This window comes from Solanum lycopersicum, chromosome 1, assembly GCF_036512215.1.
Source record: "Solanum lycopersicum chromosome 1, SLM_r2.1".
NCBI classification, from domain to species: domain Eukaryota; kingdom Viridiplantae; phylum Streptophyta; class Magnoliopsida; order Solanales; family Solanaceae; genus Solanum; species Solanum lycopersicum.
In genome coordinates this window covers 63,973,551-63,996,055 of record NC_090800.1, presented here as the reverse complement: position 1 = coordinate 63,996,055, position 22,505 = coordinate 63,973,551, and the positions used below count along the sequence as shown (strand labels likewise).

At 34.9% G+C, this 22,505-nt stretch overlaps 1 protein-coding gene and 1 long non-coding RNA gene across 2 annotated transcripts; both read right to left on the bottom strand.

Moving 5' to 3' along the window:
- Window positions 1-8,929: 8,929 nt before the first annotated feature.
- Window positions 8,930-9,726, bottom strand: LOC109119899 (uncharacterized). The gene is made up of 2 exons (XR_002027478.3): window positions 9,587-9,726; window positions 8,930-9,231 (listed from the first exon to the last, which is right to left on the bottom strand). It is a non-coding gene; the product is annotated as an uncharacterized lncRNA (long non-coding RNA).
- Window positions 9,727-20,102: 10,376 nt separating this feature from the next.
- On the bottom strand, window positions 20,103-20,894 carry LOC138344480 (uncharacterized). The gene is made up of 2 exons (XM_069294715.1): window positions 20,666-20,894; window positions 20,103-20,458 (listed from the first exon to the last, which is right to left on the bottom strand). Exons 1-2 carry the CDS (start codon window positions 20,892-20,894, stop codon window positions 20,103-20,105), a joined length of 585 nt encoding a protein of 194 aa, XP_069150816.1.
- Window positions 20,895-22,505: the final 1,611 nt, after the last annotated feature.

The window sequence follows — 22,505 nt, the reverse complement described above, 5'->3', positions numbered from 1 at the left end:
GGGAGTAATCATCTTCGTTCCCTACCAATTTTAATCTATCTCGATCATATTGACATTGTTGCCTCCATGATTTGGCAACGGGTTTGAGTTGACATTTGGTGCCACCGGTTGGATAGAGACTATCTTCTGATCAATTAGATCCTGAATTTTGTGCTTGAGGTTATTAATATCTTAAGTATCGTTCCCGACGCTTTTGGAATAATAAGCACATCTCTGATCAGTTTGTAGAACTTTGAATTGACATCTACGGGTTTGGGCCCAACAGGGTGGATGTATCCAGACGCATCCAGTCTCTCATACAGTTTGGTACGGCTTTCAGCGAGTGAAGTAAAGTTCCTTGAAGACCTATTCTCACATCTGGGTCGGGAAGGGTCATAATTTCCTTGTCGGTTGATAATTTCTTGCATTTGGACTGGGATCTTGGCTTCAGGGATATGGATTTGTTTGGTAATGTGGCGATGGAGCTTGGTAATTTAGAATAGTATTTTGGTACAATGGAGCTTGGTGTTGATAAACAGGAGGGGGTACTCGGTAGCTCGACTGTATGATAGGGCATTTAGGAGCAACAACCTGGTAGGGAGATGGAATTTGATAGGGTGGAGGACGAATTGGGTAAATGGGAGATGGACTTTGGTAATTTGAGGGGCGGACTTTGGTATACGGGAGTTTGAACGTTTGGATAAATGGAGGTAGCATTCTCATTATTAGGATGACTAGATTTCGTGTAACAAGATTGGTAGGGTTTTAGGGAAGGCCAGGAACGACCTTGGGAATATGATGAGCTTATGGGGGTTTTCCTTCCCCCATATGAAATTTCAGCAACTTCTTCTCTTCTCTTTCTCAATAACCTTGAAGATCCAGGTGGTGCGGCTACATAGGCTATCATTCCTGATTTTAAACCGTCTTCGATAGTCTCACCAATCTTGACTATCTTGGCAAACTTTTCTCCAACGAGCAATATGATTCTGTTATAATATTCTAGCTCTTGCACACGCACGAACACTTCAACAATTTGTTTCTCGATCATGGGTGTGCTTACCCTTGCCTCTTATTTTCTCCACCTATAGGCGAACTCCCTACAACTTTTGGTTAACTTTTGCTTCATCTTCTCCAAAGAGCATAGATCAGGAATAATTTCTACGTTGTAAGAAAATCAATCGATAAAATCTTTAGCCAATGCATTCCAGCTGGGCCATTGTATGGTTTCATGCCAGGTAAACAATTCGAGAGCTTCTCCACACAGGCTTCGGATGAAAAGCCGCATTAACAAAGCTTCGTCTCTTCCAACTCCCACGAGCTAGTCACAGTAGGCTCTAAAATGATCCATAGGGTTGCCCGCTCCTCCAAAGGTGTCAAACTTCGGAATCTTGAACCCTTTTGGAAGGTCCAAATTTGGATGGGTACACAGTTCCTTGTAACTAAGTCCAGCGACGTCGAGGATGCATTGTATCTCCTTCATGGGTTTCTTGATATCCTCTTTTATATCGACCCTTATATCTTCCTTTGCCCTCTATTCTTTTTTCTTGTTACTCATAATAGTCCAACACAGAAACGTGCACATCGTGCTCGGCAGGGATGGGAACTTGGAAAGTGGCTCTCTTTGGCAGGGGTGGAGCTACAGAGGGACTTCGAGCGTTCTGGGCGGTTTGGTAATTTTGTGGGTAGGCTTGGTGTTTTGATTTAAATGGTGATGAAGTGTTTGGGGATTGAAATCATTTTGGTTTTGATTTTTATTTTGTGGCGGTGGAGCATTTTGACAGTGAGTATTTTGAGGATGGGGTGGCATTTGAGGATTGTTGCTTTGAAGAGGATATGGAGTTTGGTAGGATGCAGAAGCATATTGGGGATTTTGGGTAGTCAGATCTATAACCGATGGATTCTTAATAGGTGTAGATGGCTGGTTCTGAGTTGGATCCATATTTGAGGATGCAAAGTATATTAGAGGCTTCCCATCGGCGGCGTTAGTAGCAAATCCTTGTGGAAGCAGATCCTGTCTCCGTTGCATTTCTACCCCCATCTCTGCAATCTACTGCATTATCAACTCATTCTGTTCTGCTACGGTGGGTTGAGCCACCACAACATCAGTAAGACTCACTTCTTCATTATTATCCCCCATAACTGCCTTTCCTCCGTCTGAGCTTTGTTTAGGAAAAGAATATGCGGGACCTTTTGATCTGGTGAAATAAGGATGATCTGCCAGCTTTTGATCGACACAGATCAGTTTCAAAGTACCTGAGAAGGAAAACAACTCAAAGGCGGATTTGTTAGTGCATATTCAGAGTACCATATGCATGATATCACATAGAGAGAAAATAAACACACCAGTTGCTTTGTTTGAGGATATCTTTAACCCAAAAAATGAGGACGGAAACACATTTTTTAACAAACAGGTATTTGTTTGTTTTAATTTTGACGCTTGTCACAGGAAGGATAAATCATTTTGAGTTACGATCTTCTTGCAACTGCTCTTTGCCGTTTGTTGATCCGGTCTTCGTATCCTCTAGTAACATGGAGGGGAAATTAAAAATTTTTAAGATAGGGGCCGGGTCTAGGAAGGCTGCCTACGTATCTCAAAAGTAGAATTCAGTTCCAATGTAGTTCTAGTACAAGATAAAACATTTTCATTCATTCGTTGATTACGATTACAAGGAAATTGAAAGGCAACATTAGAGCTTTTACAAGATGAAATGATATGACCCGTTAGTCATTTCTCTTCTTTTTGCAGCATTATTTTCTTCCTTTAAAAAGACCTAGGAATGGAGGCTTATAGACGATTTCCTCGCCATCCTCCTCCTGAGTAGATTTAGGGTGAGCTTTGTCAGGACCACTATTGGCTGCTCCTTGCTCATAGGCGGGGTATTTTCCGCACATCAGGTTGCTATGGACTGTCAGTTCCTTGTCAAGTAACACACTTTTAGTTAATAGAGAGGCGGTCTCTAAATCTATTCTCGCCTCCCTCGCTTCTATTTCTTTCACTTTCAACCAAAGCGTGTCTACTTCTCTCTCGAGCCCTCTGTCTCCACGTCAACATCTTTCTTTCTTTTCATATATGATGTTAGATCCTCATCCAACGTAACAACTACAGGTTTATAAATTGCAGTTACCATATCGACTCTGATCTCTTATTCATTGGCTTCTCCAATTTCCCGAGTGATCCATTCGATCTTTCTCCATAGTTCTTCTTTAGTGCGTTCCATATGGACGTTCTTGCCCTTGTCCTTAGCAATGATTTGCCTTTCATGAAACGGTAGAACAATGTTTTAGGATTTGTGTTATAGGAGGAGGTCTTTTGAGTGAGAAACTTAAGACTTGAAAACTTTGGTCGGACATTTTGTAATAGTGGCTTCTAAATATTCTTTCGAAATTTCTGGGTAGGAGTTAGTTTACGATATCCTCATTTATAGCAACATTACACATACGCAGTTAAACACACATATATCGTGTCCTAATCATGCATGTGACCCTTTTAAGCCAAGGGTAGGCCTAGCGATCTGAAGGATGTTTTGCGTCATTTAAACAAATAGTTGTATCCCCAAAATAAACTTCACTAAATATCATAGCATTCATTACATAATTTTAAATCAAACAGGGTACATTTAAGGAGGGGGATGTGATGCAAAATACAGATAGAAACAATCCCACGCAGGGGAGTTAAAAGTTTGATGGCTCGACTCCTCTTTTGGCCTTCTCTACTTCTTCGCGGATGATGTACTTGCTGGTGAACACATACGGCTCAGCGAAGACAACTTTGGATGATGTTGGCACGGCTCGTAAATTGTTCATCTGATCATCCAGGGTCGTGTCCAAACGCATCAGACAAGACATTATGTTGGCTAGCTCTTGTGCCATCACAGCTAAAACCCTCTCTCTTTCTAACTCTCGAAATTGGTATTCTCGCTCCTTTTGTTGAAATTCTTGCTCTCTTCTGAAATTCTTGCTCCCTTCGGTCCCATTCCTGCTGAAAGTGGTATGCATACATCTGAATCCTTATATGTACGTCTTGAATTTCTCGACGTGTGCGTGGTATCGGATTCACTACACTATGAAGATCATTCCGCAACCATGTCTTATATTTGTTGACATGCCCAACTTCATATCTATTCTTGGCCATATCCCACTTCATGTTGAAACGTCCGGCGCATTCCTGGAGGATGATCTTAGTGAAAGGTATTTTGCCGTTCTTGTGGTAATGGACAACAAAGGAGCTAGCATCCCCTTGGACGGGTATGACTTGTGTTCTACAATATTGTCGCATCACTCTTGCCGGGTTGTAGGGCCGCAATTCTCTAATGCCAGGAAGGACTAAAAAATGGAAGCTTGGCCCCTTATGCCGCTATCCTCCAAGACTTGAAGTTTGGTAACATCCACTGTATATCTCCTTCTTTAATATCATAAAATACCGTCGCCCACACATCCCTGGTGCTTTGAAATCTGCGGACACTAAGATAGAATTCATAATTATCAAGAGGACTCATCTTGCTCGGTTTGTCCAACTCCTGTGGCCAGGCGCCATCCCTCTTACAGAGATGCTGAATCAACCACAATTGAAGTAGAATGTTGCAACCTTTGAAAAATGGGGACCCATTTTTACACAGACTTAAAGATCGATAAATGTCGGCCAAAATGATCGAGGCCAAGCTACAGTACTTCTTTTGTTCTTGTTTTCTACCAATTCCTCTTAAAATGGCGTCCACTACTATCACGACTCGGGTGTCGATTTCCTTTCCTTCATCTCTAGGGAACACCATAGTTCCTTAAAGGCACGTAGAGAAAGCGATAGTCTGAGTTTTCCTCCAGGTGCTTTTATCATGAAATTCATTCGGAAACAGTCTTAAAAAACTATCATGCCCCCATCTCTCGAAAAATCTAATTAGGGGTATATCGTGGGCTTCCAACCAGTTCGCGTTTACTAGTAACAATATATTCTTCAATTATTTTCTTGTTGGCCTATCTAGAAGAAGTATGTGATGATTTGGACATTTTTTTCCTTTTGCCACATGTCCCGATAGAGTCTAGACAATCCTTAATTTCCTCTAGCGTGGGCGTTATTTTGACATCTCCAAATTGAAAAACCATTATCTTATCATCCCTGAATCGAGTGATAAACTCGATAAATGTGGTCCAAACCTTGAAGTCCACTATCGAAGGTAAGTGACCCAAGTGAATCGAGATTTCTCTCTTTTGACAATCTTTGAGGTTATCCTACCATACGCAAAGAATGTCAGGTGTCTTGGTGACCATGTTGAAATGGAGGAATTGATTCGACATCTACAAAACATACAACAAGTTAATTGTCATTCCCCATGACACAACAAACATTTAAACACGCAATACATCCTTCAGATTTTTCACACAAATATGATCGTCCTATTGACTCATGGGCTCTTTGGACTCTAGGCGGCCTTTCTAATGGGACCAACACTCGTTGGGTGTTGATCGTCTAAGGCCAATGCGCTATTTTTGGGATTGGGTTTCCCTCTATCACGTAACTTCTCATCGATAAATTTTTACATGCATTCTATAGAATTGAAAATTCCACTTAAATCATATCCTCTGCAAATGTTGGTTGTTAAAAAAATCAATTATAATTAGTGTAAGAAATGTCTTCAAAGAAAAGAAAATGCTAATGAAGAACCATCAATGTAATAATAAAAAATGTATATGTATAAAAGTGTTTTCTTCAAGTAGGTTAGTCCTTTGCAGTGTAACTATTTATTACCAACACTTTCTGAAGTCACCTTACTTATCCAAAACTGTTTGTCTGAACATATATAGGGAAAATACGTAAAATAATAATAAAATATATTTAAATCGTCAATCATATAAACTGAGAAGAGATTTATTCAATTGAAGCAGAAGATCATTATTGGGTCACTCCTCCATACATCAAGCATAGTCCTTCTTGAATTTCACCAAGCACATTCATCTTTTCTTTAAATTATGTCTTGTCAAAATAATCAACAACAAGGACTAAAAGGTCACAATAAATTAGCTACGATTTACTAAAAATACAATTATAAGAATGTTACACGTTCTCCTAAGCAATGAAAAATAAGACAACACATGATCTGAATGAGTTACTTCTTGCCTAAAAATACCATAAGTTTCTCCTTTTGATGAGGACACATCAAGTTTACAAGAACTGACAAAATTATTGTTTACTACCATTTACAAAGTCACAAGTCATTATGAAATCAAATATTTCAGACATATAGTACAGAAGTTGAATGTAGAAATACATATCACATACATCTCACAACTAACAATTTCACTTCCCTTTCATTTGTTGCCCTCACAAAATCCATTCATGCATATCTCTCCAATAATTCAAGCCTACAACTATGTTCAAAATTAGTTATACTAAATTGATAGGAAATTTCATAACGTTATTAATATTTGGAAGTGCATATATAAAGGTTTAAGCAAATATTCATTTATAGTGATGTTAGAGTAATAAACAAAAAGACTGTATTCACAAAAAATAATGTTTCTTTACTTGCAAAGACCAACGTAAGGCTAAGTAACCTCTAAAAAATCTAAAAAGTATAACAAAAGATAAAAACATATCGTGTCATCCCAAAATCCTACATATTACAGAAGGAAATGAATCTCGAAGGACATAAATATTAGCTTCTTTATTCATAAATAGTAATGTTATCAGGCAAGCTCAATCGTAGAGCAAAGAAACTCTTTACAAAAAAAATACACAACTCTCATAAACTCTCCAGACAAAATTTCTTCAAGTGAAAAGAAAGATTACAAAATCAAAAGAGGAGATTAGTTGAATTGAAAGGAATAACATAAAGAAACTTACAAGAGACAGACACAAGGAGAAATGTTACGAAAACAACATAAATTATATCTAGGAAACATCACTAAGAAGATTTTCAACTTTCACATATACAAACTATAATAACTAATGAAATTCATTTTGTTTCATTGTATTTTAAATTAAGAATTTTAGTTTTGATGTTTTGTTGATTCGAGTAGAAAGTATATATGTAAAACTTTAGGAAAGTTCAAATACATATCTTTAAAAATTCTATGCATAAATGGTACAAATCAAGTTATAATAATGTCTCTCCTCTGCTTGTATTCAAATTTTACTGTACATGTTCTCTAAATTTGTCAAGCAGCTTAGTCAAATCGGCTGAGACTTCTTTCTCTAGAAAATTGGTATATCAATTTTCTTGTACAGATTAAACTGCATTGTATTATAATTACACATCATATCATAGAAAACTATTTTTTATAGTCAGTTACTTATCCCTTTGAGTCAAGCCTAGTTATAACTATTTGTCTTGATCCTTCTACCCCTGCTCCCTCTTTCCATTGTTTACTCGAGAGAGGGTATTAGAAGTGAAGATAATAGAAGTCGAACGTAAAAATATATGATTGGATGAGTCATTCAAATAGCAAACCATCATATACCAATATGCCTTGCCTCAACAAAACAAAGGAACAAAGAGTAACACCATGATCAAATTAAGCATTAAAAATCGATTCTTCTAATGGAATGCCCTCCTTTGGTTTTTAGATGCGGGTCAATAGCCCTTTAAATAGACATAAGACTCTCTTTTTAAAAAAAATACTAAAGAATAATTGTATCCATATTAATCTAGATGGCTTGGCATTTTCAAGCATCATATAAACATATCCCAAAATGAAATCAGGAACCTATAATAGTGTATCTTAATCGATATTTTATCAAGAAGTTAAATACGAAATAGTTTAAATATTAGAGATCTCTTAGAATAAAACTGATAGCATCATAGTTGCTAATCAAACAAAAGAACGACCACCCTGATTTCTTCCAAGAAAATATCAGAATGTATGCATGTAATGTATTAGTTAATCACTTAAAGATTACAAAATACAGACCACTTTTTGAAAGGATTTCTGTGATACAAAATGCTGCTATGTCTAATAACTATGAAAAGAAACATTCGGGAAAAGGATGTATATTGTGGTACAGATACATCTGTGCGCATAGAGAAATTAGTAACAAAGAGAGAATATTGGAGAGAAAAGAGCAATTAATTTAGAAGTACTTGGACAACTAAAAAAGGGCATGGATATAAAACCATAAGAGTGCCTTCCAAAAAGAATAAAGTTATTCTTTACACAATGATACAATAAAAAAGAAAATTAGCAGCTAAAAATATAGAGTTATCCAACAATATGGTGATGATTTTTGAATGTATAAATAATTTACTATATTAGATTAAAAATTTTATCTACAAATGGAGTTGAGCATATTATCTATGTGTCAATACCAACATCAAGGACCAGAAGTAACGTGAGAGGCATTGGCGTAGTCAAGTGAAAATACCATATAAAAAAGATAGTCCTAATCGATGGTTGTAAAAATGAAGGACACAATATATATTGAATAAGTTGAAAATAGAAAATCAACATGATTGATGAACTTTATGAACATATTGAAACAATACTTCCCAAGAATTCAAAAGTCAGTGAATGAACTTTGATTTAAAGTTAAAAGAAGCCTAAGAGGGAACGAACATTTTTCATATTCACAGAGGCACTACGAACTCCAAATGCAAAGTCTATTGTACTAAAGTTCAAATTTGCATAAAGCTTGTAAATGATTGTGATACTGTATGCCATAATTGTGATATTGTCTGCCATGATTGTATGTTTTTTCTCAAAAGGCTTCACACCATAAAGCGATTCTACATCTTATATATAGTTTTCCATGTTTTCTAAAGAGATGCATTACCTCTCTAGATTATGTCCAATAATGTGTCAACACAACCATAATGAACATAAAAGATACTGATTTTGTGGCTGTTAGTAGATTTAACTAATCAAAAAAACCCTCTATATCTTAATCCCCATCTGTAAGCATGTAATGAAAAAGCGAATGAACTTTTTGTTCTCCATAGGTATTTAGTACTCACTTTCTAGATGACAAAACCTTGTAGATTAATATCAATGCAATCATTATTTAAGTACATGAAGTGATGTACAATCTAGAATAAATATAAAAAAATATAGAAAAGAGAAGCTCACTGAGGCGTGATCATCAAGTTCATATCGTTTTGGAACATTTAGAATAAAGTATTTCACTATAACTTAAACATATCATATCTCACACAAAGATGAAGACACATGCTCTAAGTCTCACATTGCTTTGTTTTGCTCCATTTTACAATGATCCATCACTACACATCCCCTCAGATTTGCTTGATATTTTCGATTATAATAACCCTACACTATAAAAATCATGTAAGTATCAAATGTATAAATGAAGAATGATATTTGTAGGGAAAATAAATGAAGAAGTCTTTTGCTTGGTTCGAAGATACTATTAAACACCTTTGTTGCACAAAATCTTAAATTAAGTTAATCATGAAATATAAATTTTAACGGAAGAACACAAAATCTGCTACACGTCTCATAAGATTACACCTGAATAACTCAATTCAAACATAAATATTCAAATTCATTAAAACAACCCAAAAAATAAACGATGATATACAGATAATGAGAGTGCGATAAATAAACACAGATTGCTTTAAAACCTAATAAAAACATAATTAAATACCCAAGCAAAACATTTCACCTTTGTTGGTGTCATGCTTTTCCAATAGCTTTCCATCTACCTTTGAGATTTTCTTCCATCTCAAATAGACTTGGATTAATGAAGCATGATGAAATTTGAGAACCATTAAAAAGAAAATTTGTATAGTTTTAGAGAGAGAAATTATGTGAAATTGGAAATCAATTAAAGAAAACAGTGTCATATGCAAATGAAGGAAATAAAATCAAGTGAAAGTTTACACGTGGTTTGATGAGAAAGAAGTGCAATACACGTGTAGACTTACTTTCACATTGAAAATAAAATGATATTCAATGACAAATCAAACTCGTCGAAGTTTATAGTACAACTTATAATGTTGCTGGTACAATTTATAATTGCATTGTTAGTCCTCGTTAACTCCCATTTCTAAATAAGGGATATGATAGGATGAGAAAAAGTAACATAAATATACAACTATAAGTTTATTATTCTCTAATTTTTCCTACTTTTTAAAAAAATACGTAAATTCCTTTTTTACTTTGTAATCATAATATTGTCACATAACACTCTCTCTCATCTCACACATGTTTCATCCATATGTCATGCCTATTGTTTCTCCACAAATACACTCAATTAACTGAATCCTTTTTATCCATAACTACACTCAATATCAATTTTGTATTTCAAATTATTACTCTCTCAATCAAGCACATTTCTTAACAACATAAATCTGAATTTTAAAAATTCAACTTTATGAAATCTGTATGATACATCCGTTATTTCTTTGATTCTTCTTTTTCTTCTTACTCCACCCGAACATAAAGTCAATTTTTAATTTATATTTACTCTTGTTCAACGTTATCTTCTCTCATATATATGGATCATGTTACGAATCGAAGGATATATGATTCTAATGATGAAGATTAGGAAGAAAATAGAAAAAATTCTTCGCATGATCCTTTGAATTTGAGGAAAGAGCCAAACAAAGATATTTAGTAATTTTCTAAATGAAAGGTTGCAAAAATACCCCCCCCCCAAAAAAAAAGAGAAAAATATCAACAACTAGTATTGTCATACCCACATTTCTTATGGTATGTCATTTTTATTCTTCCTTAAATTGTTTTGAAAGATATAGTACATTTGATACATATCGTTATAATGTGTTATAGTGTTTAGTCAATTCAATGAAGAATGAATTAAAAATGTGTATCAGATATTTTTTTATGTATCTTGAATCTTTGAAAACTGGTATCATGTATCACAAAGGGATTTGTTGTTTTATTTAGTATGTATATTCAATATCATTAAAAATTGTATTTTATTCAAATTGCAGCCACTCAAGTACAAGATAAAAAAAGATACCAACAGATCCCATAAGGTTTGTTGTCAATTTTAGCAACAATTTTCAGAAGGATTTTCAAGACTCTATAAGGGAGATGTATTCTAACTGTTTAGGGCTACAATATTTGGACCCTTTTTAGATACTACTAAATGTAATTTTCAGGACAAATCACTAAGTGCTTGTTGTTGTTAGAGTTGGAACAAGGCAACTATAATGTGTTGCATATTATACATGCGAATAAGTGTATCCTAAAATTTGGTATATATGAATTTTTAATAATAACTGGAGTTAAAGTCAAAGGCACTACCAATGATTTTCAATACCCAGAATAAACTCCCTGTATGCTATTCCAGAAGTATTTTCCAGTGCATTGAATAGTGTTACCAAGAATAAACTAGTCCAACAGTTTAAGATGGGCAACTGGGAGAACGATTAGGATGCACTCCAAATGTCTATATTGTTCTTTATTCATACATTCGTCTTGACTAATCTTGATAATACAATTATATCTATTGTGAATTTTCTAATGTTTCAAGATGGTAGATATCGAGATTATCCTTGGGGTCAACTTTCATTCTCAAATCTCATCAGTTCACTTAGATAGGATTTTGATGTTAGCAAAATTTTTTTATCATTTATATGGACTGCCGTATGCACTAAAAATATGGATATACGAATGTGCATCCCAGTTAAAATTTGAAATTGCTAATGAAAGAATGGAATGTCATCCCAAGAATGTGTAATTGGAGAGGTGCGTAAGGCAAAGTTTGAAATGCTTATGTCTAGCATTTTCCAAGAGGTAAAATTAAATAGTTTTTTACTGTGAAAATTAAATATTTCAAGTTTGTCTTTTTAATATCATTATTTTATGTGTTGTGATACATTGTGTTGTGTCTTAATTATTTTCTGTGTTGTGATACATTATGTCTTGTCTTAACATTTAAATTATTTTCTGTGTTGTGATACATTCAAAATGCATGTTCAAACATTGTCCCAACAACGGAGGAACGTGAAGCTTTTGACATAGTTGATGTTGAACATGCTCCTCTCTCTTTACCAGCCTTAGTACAACCAAATGACAAAGATGATTTTGATGATTTCTCCACCAAAACACCCGAACAGTTATTGAGTAGATCTTCGAGAGTGTCTGATACATCTCCTCCACCACCCCTTAAATGAAGAAAAAAAGAGATTAAACATAAAGCAAAGGTTTCAGAAGATAGTCAGCATGATCAATCAATTGTGTCTCCGACCCCGACTGCTGATGTACATGTTTCTATTCAAGACGTGCCTCCGACCCCGGCTACTGATGGACATTGCTCTACATATTCTCAAAAAGTCCACTATGTAACTCCAAATATTGAAGGGTTGAACGATTATTGAAAATTACGTATGTTTATTATTTTGATATATTTACCAAAATGTAATTTATATTTATCCTAAATGTATTTACAATTCACGGTTGACAAGAAATTTAAAGAACTGGTTATATTGATAATAGAAAATCACTCCCAGTTGATGCAATCTCTACGCAAGGAAAACATAAATGTTGAGACTAATTCAAGCACATTTCATTTTGAGAAAAAAACATCTCCACAAATACAGATTGATCTTATTAATATGGGTGGTGTAGCTGAGGATGATGTTGATATTTCTGGTAACGAGGGTGAACATCAACTCACTAAAGATGTGGGGGATGTAGCTGAGGATGGTGTTGGTGTTTCTGGTAACGAGGGTGAACATCAAGTCACTAATGATGCAGGGGATGTAGCTGAGGATGGTGTTGGTGTTTTTGCTAACGAGGGTGAACAACAAGTCAATGTTACTCCAAAGGTATGTTTCTGATATATTGTATATATTTTGTCATTAAGTTATTGTTATGTTTTATGCACATCTACTCACTGTTATGTATCATGCACATATAGTCACTATTATGTAGCATGTACGTAAAGTTAAGTTGATTATTTTAACTTAATTTAATCTTATATCTCATTCAACACACACACACACACACACACACATATATATATATATGATAGGAAAAAACAATGACTAACTATTCAGTCGATGAAAACTCCTAAAACACCCACAATTAGCACAAACAGTTTCTTTTTTAGTTCCATCATCACCTTTCTTCATAAATTCACGACAGCTATCAACCGAATAGTCACCAAACATAGAAGTATGATCTTACGCATATACCATATTTTATCTTCATATCACCATTTGAATTTAGCTTGTGTTGCTTGTCATTTGCTTTTTTTTTCGGCTAACGCTTTAAGGGTGAAGTTTTAGTTTTTGCCTTTTGGTTTGAGTTCAAAAGGTTTTTCATAGTGTGAGTAATTGTTTAATTTTCAACACACAATTAATTTTCTATTGACATAATTCGTGATGAGATTATCTGTAATAATGTAAATTTACATAAGCGATGTTACATTAAACTCACCATTTACACAATGTTTTAATGTAGCATCACTTATGTAAATTTACTTTATTACAGATAATCTCATCATAAATTATGTCAATAGAAAATTAATTGTGTTTTTAAAATTAAACAATTATTCACACTATTAAAGACCGTTTAAAATCAAACCAAAAGGCAAAAACTAAAACTTCACCCTTAATGCTTTAGGCAAAAAAATATAAAAAGCAAATGACAAGCAACCCAAGTTATAATCCAAATGGTGATATGATGATAAAATATGGTATATGCCTAAAAATCATGATACTAAGTTTGGTGACTATTCAGTTGATGGATGTCGTGAATTTGTGATGAAGGGTGATGATGGAACTAAAGAAGAAACTGGTTGTGCTAATTGTGGGTGTTTTAGGAGTTTTCATCGAATGAATAGTTATTCATTGTTTCTTCCTATCATATATATATATATATATATATATGTATACATATATGAATATATACACACATATATATATATATATTATATATATATATATGTATATTAATATATATATATATGTATATATATGTATATATATATGTATGTGTGTGTGTGTGTGTGTGTGTTTGTGTGTGTGTGTGTGTGTATATATATTCATATATGTATACATATATATATATATGTGTGTGTGTGTGTGTGTGTGTGTGTGTATTCATATATGTATACTTATATATATATATATATATATATATATATATATATATATATATATACATACATACATATATATATATATGTGTGTGTATATATTCATATATGTATTTATAAATATCTACATATTGTTTTATCAAAAAGAAGAAAAACATTTATTTCTAGGGGGTTTTCGACTTTTTAGAGTCGTCACTTAATTTTCTAGGAAAATTAAGAAAACTTGATTTTTCAAAAGATTAAATAGAGAAAAATCAATTGAAAACCTTTTAGGGGGTTCAGGGATTCATATTAATGTCTTAGGAAGGTTTGAAAGAACCTAAGACATTCCGTTAACCTACGGTTTTCCAGCAACTAATGTAGTTGGCTAAAAAAATAAATTAGGCTTGAAAAATAACAAAAATACATCGACAAATAAGCGATTATTTATAGTTCCCATCGTCATACGGCTTATCACTTATTCCTAATTGAGATTTGCATTGATTGTATTTGAGATAGACAGGGAGAGAAAGTAATATCGGAGCAAAACCTAAACTCATATAACAAGCTACCAAACTATTATGTTTAACCTTACAATCTAAACAAGATATATCGTAAAACAATATTATGTAAATTATGCTTAATGTCAGTATGCTCATACTCTAGACAACCTTAATGATGAAATGTTAAATTAGTATGACTAAGACACGAGGCAGAAGAAAAAAAAATTCCAAACAACTTTTAACATACAATTCTATAAAGCTTTGAGAATTGGAAGGTAAAACAAGGAAATACTCATGTTTATATTGAATCCATAGGCAAATATAATCACCATTTTTCGACTAATCATCAAAAGATATAAAGGCCCAACTTGATCCCAACGAGTTAACAAGCATTAAGATAATTGAAACGATCATGAAATAGGCAAAATTAAATAGACTAGAATAAAACACGACTACGTCTGCGTGAAGAGCAAAGCAAATAGAGTATGGCTTAGAGTAACTCATAGTACTGAAAGAAAAATCATGTTACTGACTGACCAGTGATATATGTCATTTACTACTCCTTCATAATAAATATCACAATCTAACGCTAACGAATTTAGTACAAACAAAGCATTTACACGAGGACGATTAAAGAACAAACCCATGCTTAGGTCAAAATCACCCCCACATAAGCAACACTATAGGCACATCGAGGAGAAGATAGGCACTAAATTTATAAAGGAATTAAACTTTATACTAGAAAGTGAATACTGTATTATCAAGAAGGTCCAATTCTTTGTCATTCTTGAGAAATCGGCCTACAAGTCCAACTTAACAAAGAAGCTAAGCACTTAACAATTTTGAAGAAAAAAAAACTTTTTAACTGAAGAATAAGACTTGAGATCTGACGCCTTGCATAAATGAGTTAGAACTTTACACTCTAAGAAATACAAAATGGTTCGCGACTCATGCATTTTAGAATCAAATATAGATATATATTGGTAAGAAATCTTGATAAAGAGTGATCCAAATTGGATCAAAAAAGACTCACTGCATTGCTATACTTCAATAATTCATTTATTTTTATTTTTTTTCTTTTTATTTTCCAAAAAAGAATCAGTCAACTTTTATTTTCTTCCATTTGTGAGAATTTTTAAATGCGGAGATTTGCAACAGAAAAACTACGGTAACAGTAGCGGTCAAAAACAGGAATGCTAACAGCAAATGTGGCATAACCTAAACAAAATCTCCATCGAACATTGAAAGAATAAATAAATTCAAATGAGACCAAATGAACAAGATGACAAAATCATTCGCGTTACACGATAGTCACAAAAATGCTGAACTGAACCAATTAGGGGCAGAGTTAGTGATCTAAAACCAAATCTAAACTCAAGGATGATGAGATAAATCTTTTCAAACATATCCAACTGATAAAAGAAGCACTAAAATCATTTTTGACACAAAGGAGAAGATACCATCATGTCAATATAGTCGAGTAAACAACTAATAAGAAACACCACGGACTAAAAATTAAATTAAAAGATGGACCATACTGAATCATCGAACTACCCTGAATGTGAAGCACGCGTTACTCATTTTATAGAAGTAAGATGAAGGAAATAATTTAGACGGATCACACTCAGGCAAATTTATCAGGTAATCTCAAGGAAATACATGTTCAACAGACATAAACAAAATCAAAATTAATAGAAGGTTACCTCTTGAGGGGCAGCGAAACAGAAATGACGACCTAGAATAGACTTCAACATGAGACTATATAAACGCCAAGAATTAGGGTTTTTTGCCAAAGGGAGGGAAAGACGAGGAAATTCCAAAACTTTTCAGCCCATTTGGAATTCAAATTCCAAATCTTATCCAAAAAAAAACCCCAAATATTCCCTTGATTCTAGGCGATTCAATCGGATTTGAGGGAAGGTGGAGGGTCGAGATCCACTCTTCGTACTGGGCAAGCGACGTAACTTGATCCTACAAGATCAAGGACGATTTCGCGTGTCTTGTGTGCTGCAGAGGTCGTACGGATAGAGCAAAATTGCAGGTATCCGTTGGTGCCTTCTTTCCACGCGCAATTTGAAAGAGGGAAAAGGAAGAACGCGTGAAATTGGATTTCATACTTGTTGAAGGTGCAGAAACTCCTGGTTTTAATTTTCTAGGGAAGAAGAACTTGGGCGGTGGGGTCGGTCGGGAGAAGAGGGCTAATTTGGGGTTTTTTGCGTTAGGCTGGGAAGTGGTAAAAGAAGGGTCAGATATAAAATAAAAAGGGGTTGGGCTGACTAGATATAACTTAAAGTTGGGCTGGGAATGTTAAGGTTTGCACGGGCTGACAAAAAATTGAGGAAATTTAGGATGGAATTATTGGGCTAGGAAGGTGGGAAAAAGAAATTGGGAGGAGTGGGCTGCTGATAATAAAAGAAAAGGCCCAAATTTGGTTGGTCCAAACAAAGTTGAAAGATAAAAAAAATCACTATGAATTAATCGCATAAGCCTCTTAACTTCGACAAGACAAAAGAATCGACGTAATTAAAAGAATTAGTTCCAAAATAGAGAATAAATTATTGCATAACTAGTTAGTAAAACATTCAAAAAAATATTAATCGTTTAAGACGATTTTCACACATTCTTAAAAAAAATGCTTACATATATATGTTTTGAAAGGTATATTTGAATTTCAAAAAATATCTATTATTTTAAATAGCTTTGAATCTTAAGAAGCTCGTAAATTAATTTATCGTAGAGAGCCAAAATTGGTTGTTAATAATTGTCCCTCATTTTCCTAGGATTGGTGCCAGCAATTGGAGGAAAATGAAATTGACCAATCCTATTTTTACCGACCACAAATTCATCTTTTCAACAAGATTTGATTTGGTTCGGAAATTAAGGCCGAACCCTAGATACGGGTTCCCTACATATCTCAGACTATACGAGAACTCAGGCCACTTGTAGTTCTATATGCTTGATTTAATGCAGCCATCCTAATACCGAATTATGAAGGCACCATAATGCTTGAGAATTAGTAATAGCGAATGTTGGAATATAGCCGAGTTTTAACATTTAACCCGCCTACATATCCTTAAACTTCAGGAATCAGATTGTTTATAGTTCAAATCGATCGGTTGAAAAAAGAAATCTATTATGCTAGATAACCTCTGGTTTTGAATAAGGGACAAATTAGACGAGTATTAAAAGGAGGCTTTTAACCTCTTAACAATGAATGTGCTGCGCTCACATCCATAGGTACAAACTTACACGGACATAATTTCCAAACTCTTGGTGCATTGTCACTCAGATTGGAAATTTTCCTCTGGCAAATGCCAAAATTTCAGAATGCGAGACCGAAACTGACAAAAACCAAAAAAAACCACATGCCTTTTAATAGGGGTGTGGTTTGAATGTGCTGGAAGTCGCTCCTATGCTCGCGTCCTAAGAGTTTGACAATCCTCTTTGGACTATATCCCAGTTCGCTGCCAAGAAAAGTTCCACGTTGTGCTGCATCCCTTTTGATGTCGTCCGCACTATGTCGACACTGAGTTGTTATCCTTCTCATTTGTCGTTAACTCGATTGGTTTGACGTAAAGCAAATAAATCTTATGTCTTGTGTTTGCAATATAATCTTCAATGTATTCTTCATTTGATGTCAACATAAAGGAAAGTTGATGCCATGTAATAGTATTTCTCTTAACATCGTCTTCGATGCTCTTCTTGATGTTTACTTTTATCAAAATAAAAGAATGTAGTTGATGCCGATGAATAAATATTTCTCTTGGGATGCATGATTTCCTTTTTTAGCCGTGCATGCCTTCTTGCGGGCATGAATATCTTCCAGCGATACGCAAATTTCTGCAAGGTATGAATCTTCCCGCGATGCATAACTCTCCCCGAGGCATGAAATTCTCTCGCGATACATAAATTTCAATGAGGCATGAAATCTTCTCGTGATGTATAAATTTTGACGAGGCATGGAATCTTCACGTGACACATAAATTTTTGCGAGGTATGAAATCTTCTCGCGATGCATAAGTTTCGACGAGGCATGAAGTTTTCTCGTGATGCATAATTTCTTGCGGGGTATGAATATCTTCCCGCGGGGCTTGAATATTAACTCGCAATGCATGATCTTCCTTGATGTATGGATATTGACTCATTATGCATGAATTTCCAGGATGCATAAATATTTACTAGCGATGCATGATTTTCTTCGATGCATGAACATTGACTCGCGATGCATGATTTTCATATCATCTCCAATGATGATAACGGTAAAATGACCTCCATATAATACATTGCCTTGTTCGACAATAAAATAATTGTTTCCTCTGGGTAATGCACCGTCTTGATCGATAATAAAATAAATGACCCCCTCCGGGTAACTACACTATCTTGTTTGGTAATGTTATGAAAATAGCTTCCTTTAAAAAAGCCGTAAACTCTCCCTTAAGATTTTCGCTTGATTCACCTTTGAATCTAGCTAGATGTTCTTTACAAGTTTCATGTTGTTGGAAATTGATTGAAATAAACAATTCATATTCCCAAGTCTTCGACATAAGTGACATAAGATGATTCTGTGACGGTTTTCTCCTCCTCTTACTTCTCTGTATTCATTCATCGAAAGAATTTGCCGATTTCAAAGCAAAGCTATAAACCTGCGTGCATAGAAAATTTGTTAGTTGTAAAAGCGAACTCATTTGTGTCGATTTTTTCAGTTGTCTGCTCCTAGTCCTGCTATCTTCGGTTGATTTTCTCATCTCCCGACTCTTAATAGATAAGACAGATTATTTTATGCCAAAACAAATGAAACATAAAAGGTAATTTAAGACAAGTAAATTTTTGAGAGATAGTATCTTAAAAAGGTCACTGCCAAGTCGTGTCATATTAGACTTAACAAACTTCTTTGAGTCTGATGCTTTGAGGTCTATCCAATTATTCGCTGGGGAGTTTCAGAGTCACTCTAGACTCGTAGATAAATCCATGCTTAAATTTTGAGGCCATCCTAAAAATTTCTGTCCTAGTTAACTGTCTTGCTTATGTTTCCACTTTAACTGAGCAGATCGCGGAATTTTGAGATCTTTTCAAAATCTTGTAACATTTTCAAATCTCAAAATATCTTCCGTCTTGACTTGATGAGGAAGAATCTTTTTGTTTCTGAGAATTTTTAAGTCCCTCTCAAAAATTCTATCTCAGTTTCTATTCTAAAGAGGAATAGAAATCTTACCGGGAGATATGACTGAACCCTTGTGGCGCCTACGTATCCCGTGAGTCAAGAATCAGGTCAAACATAGTTCCCACTCCTCAAAGGTTGAAAAATTAAGAAAAACTAGAGAGAAACCGACCGAGGCCGACATAGGCTGGCTATGTATTTCATTCTTGAGAATTTAGTTCGAACGTAGTTCAAATACAAGAAAATATTAAAAGGGTTAAATGGGTGACTAAAGCCGACATATGCCGCCTACATATCTCATTCTCGAGAATTCAGGTCAGACGTAGTTCATTACAGGAGGGATAAGCATTTAAGCAAAATAAATACAATAAAACATAATGATTACAAGTAAATAACAGAAATATAAACCGTAGCTTCACACGTAGTATATCTTGAAGGCATCTGAGTTGATCGGTTTTGGCCATACATTTCAATCCATCACCGACAGGACCAAAACACCTCTAGATAATACTTTACAAACTATGTAAGGACCTTGCCAGTTTGGTGCGAATTTTCCTTTGTATTCGTCTTGATGAGGGAAAATGCGCTTAAGGACCAATTGACCAACTTCAAAAACTATGGCTCTTACTCTCTTGTGAAAGGCACGAATCATTCTCTGCCTATAAAACAAACTATGACAGAAGGCAACTATTCTTTTCTCATCAATCAAAGATAATTGATCAATCCCATTGCTCAAACAGTCAACATTACTCAACTCAGCTTCCGTGATGATTCTCAATGACAGTATCTCAACTTCAGCAGGTATCTTTTCCTCTCTTCCATATACTAGTAAATAAGGCGTAGCACTAGTCAATATTCTGACAGTCGTGCGGTATCCCAATAAAGCATATGGTAACATCTCATGCCAACCTCAATGGTTGTCAATCATTTTCCTCAAAATCCTTTTGATATTTTTATTGGCGGCCCCTACAGCTCCGATCATTTGGGGAGGATAAGTAGTTAAATTTTGATGAGTAATCTTAAATTGCTCACATATCTTTCTCATCAAGTGACTGTTGAGATTTGCACCATTATCAATAATGATGGATTCTGTCACCCAAAATCTACATATCAGATTGTTGCGAACAAAATCAGCCACCACTTTCTTGGTTACCGACTTGTAAGAAGCTGCTTCCACCCACTTAGTGAAATAATAAATGGCGACCAAAATGAATCTGTGTCCATTAGAAGCGGTTGACTCTATCGGGCCGATGACATCCATTCCCGAAGATACGAATGGCCAAGGTAAACTCATAATATTAAGTTCATGAGGTGGCACTCTAATCAAATCACCGTGCACTTGACATTTGTGGCAACTTTGCACAAATTTGCAACAATTATTCTCCATAGTCATCCATAAATACCCGGCTTGTAGGATCTTTCTTGCCAAAGTAAGCCCGTTCATATGCGTACCACAAACTCCAGCATGTATCTATTCAATAAGCTTCATAGCTTCAATTGCATCAATACATCTTAGAAGACTCAAATTTGGAGTCCTCCTATAAAGTAATTCTCCACTTAAAAAGAAATTGAGAGCCACACGGCGTATCGACTTCTTTTGGTTGGCCGTAGCGTCATCAGGATAAGTTCAAGATTCCAAATACTTCTTTATATTAAAATACCAAGGCAAACCGTCTGGTTCTCTATAAACATGGAAATAATGGATTGGATGTCCTTTCAATTCTATATCAAGAGGATAAATATAATCTATGTCTTGATGTTAAATCATCGAAGCGATGGTGGCAAGAACATCAGCCAATTCATTCTGTTTTCTAGGAGTATGTCTGAACTCGATGTTACGAAATCTTTTGCTACAGTTCATTCTCCTTGGACTTGATGAATCAAAAGATATGAGTCTCTAATAACTGATAACTCGTAGACATTCATGTCAATGGCCATTTTCAATCCAAGAACACAAGCTTCGTATTCGGCCACGTTGTTCGTGCAATTAAATTGAAGCTTAGCCGCCATGTGATAGTGATCACCGGATTCTGACCCTAAGATTGCTGTAATACCTTTACCTTGATGATTCGCTTATCCATCAAAGAATAATCTCCAACCTTGATACTCTTCAGAAATATCCTCACCCACAAATGACACTTCTTCATCAACATGATTTTCTGCAAGATTATCAGCCAAAGTATGTGCCTTCATCGCTTTCCGAATCACATACACAATGTCAAACTCACTCAACAACATTTGCCACTTAACTAACTTTTCAGTCGGCATTGCTTTCTAGAAGATATAATTAAGTAGATTTATTATGGAAATGAGGTTTGTAGTATAAGAAGGCAAATAATTTCCCAACTTCTGGGAAAGACATGTCAAAACACAACACGTTCTCTCCAAGAAAGTGTAACGAGACTCGTATGAAGTAAACTTCTTGCTTATATAATAGATAGCCCTTTCCTTCTTCTTGCCTCATCGTGTTGACCAAGTACGCATCCGAATGAGCTATCTGAGACAGACAGTACAGTAACAAAGGACTCCCTTCTCGCGGAGGAACCAATACCGGTGGATTTGAAAAATAGTTCTTGATAGCATCAAAAGAAATCTGACACTCTTTAGTCCACTTTGTCGGGCGTTTTTCTTCAGCATCTTTAAAATAGGCTCACAGACCATGGTTGATTAAGCTATACATCGACTGATGTAGTTTAACCTTCCGAAGAAACTCATTACCTCTTTTCTCATCTTTGGCGGTATCTCTTGAATTGCTTTAATCTTAGAATGGTCGAGCTCAATACCCCTCCTATTGACTATAAATCCCAAAAAATTCTTGGCTGGAACTCCAAAAGTGCATTTGACGGGATTCAACTTCAAGTTGTAACGATGC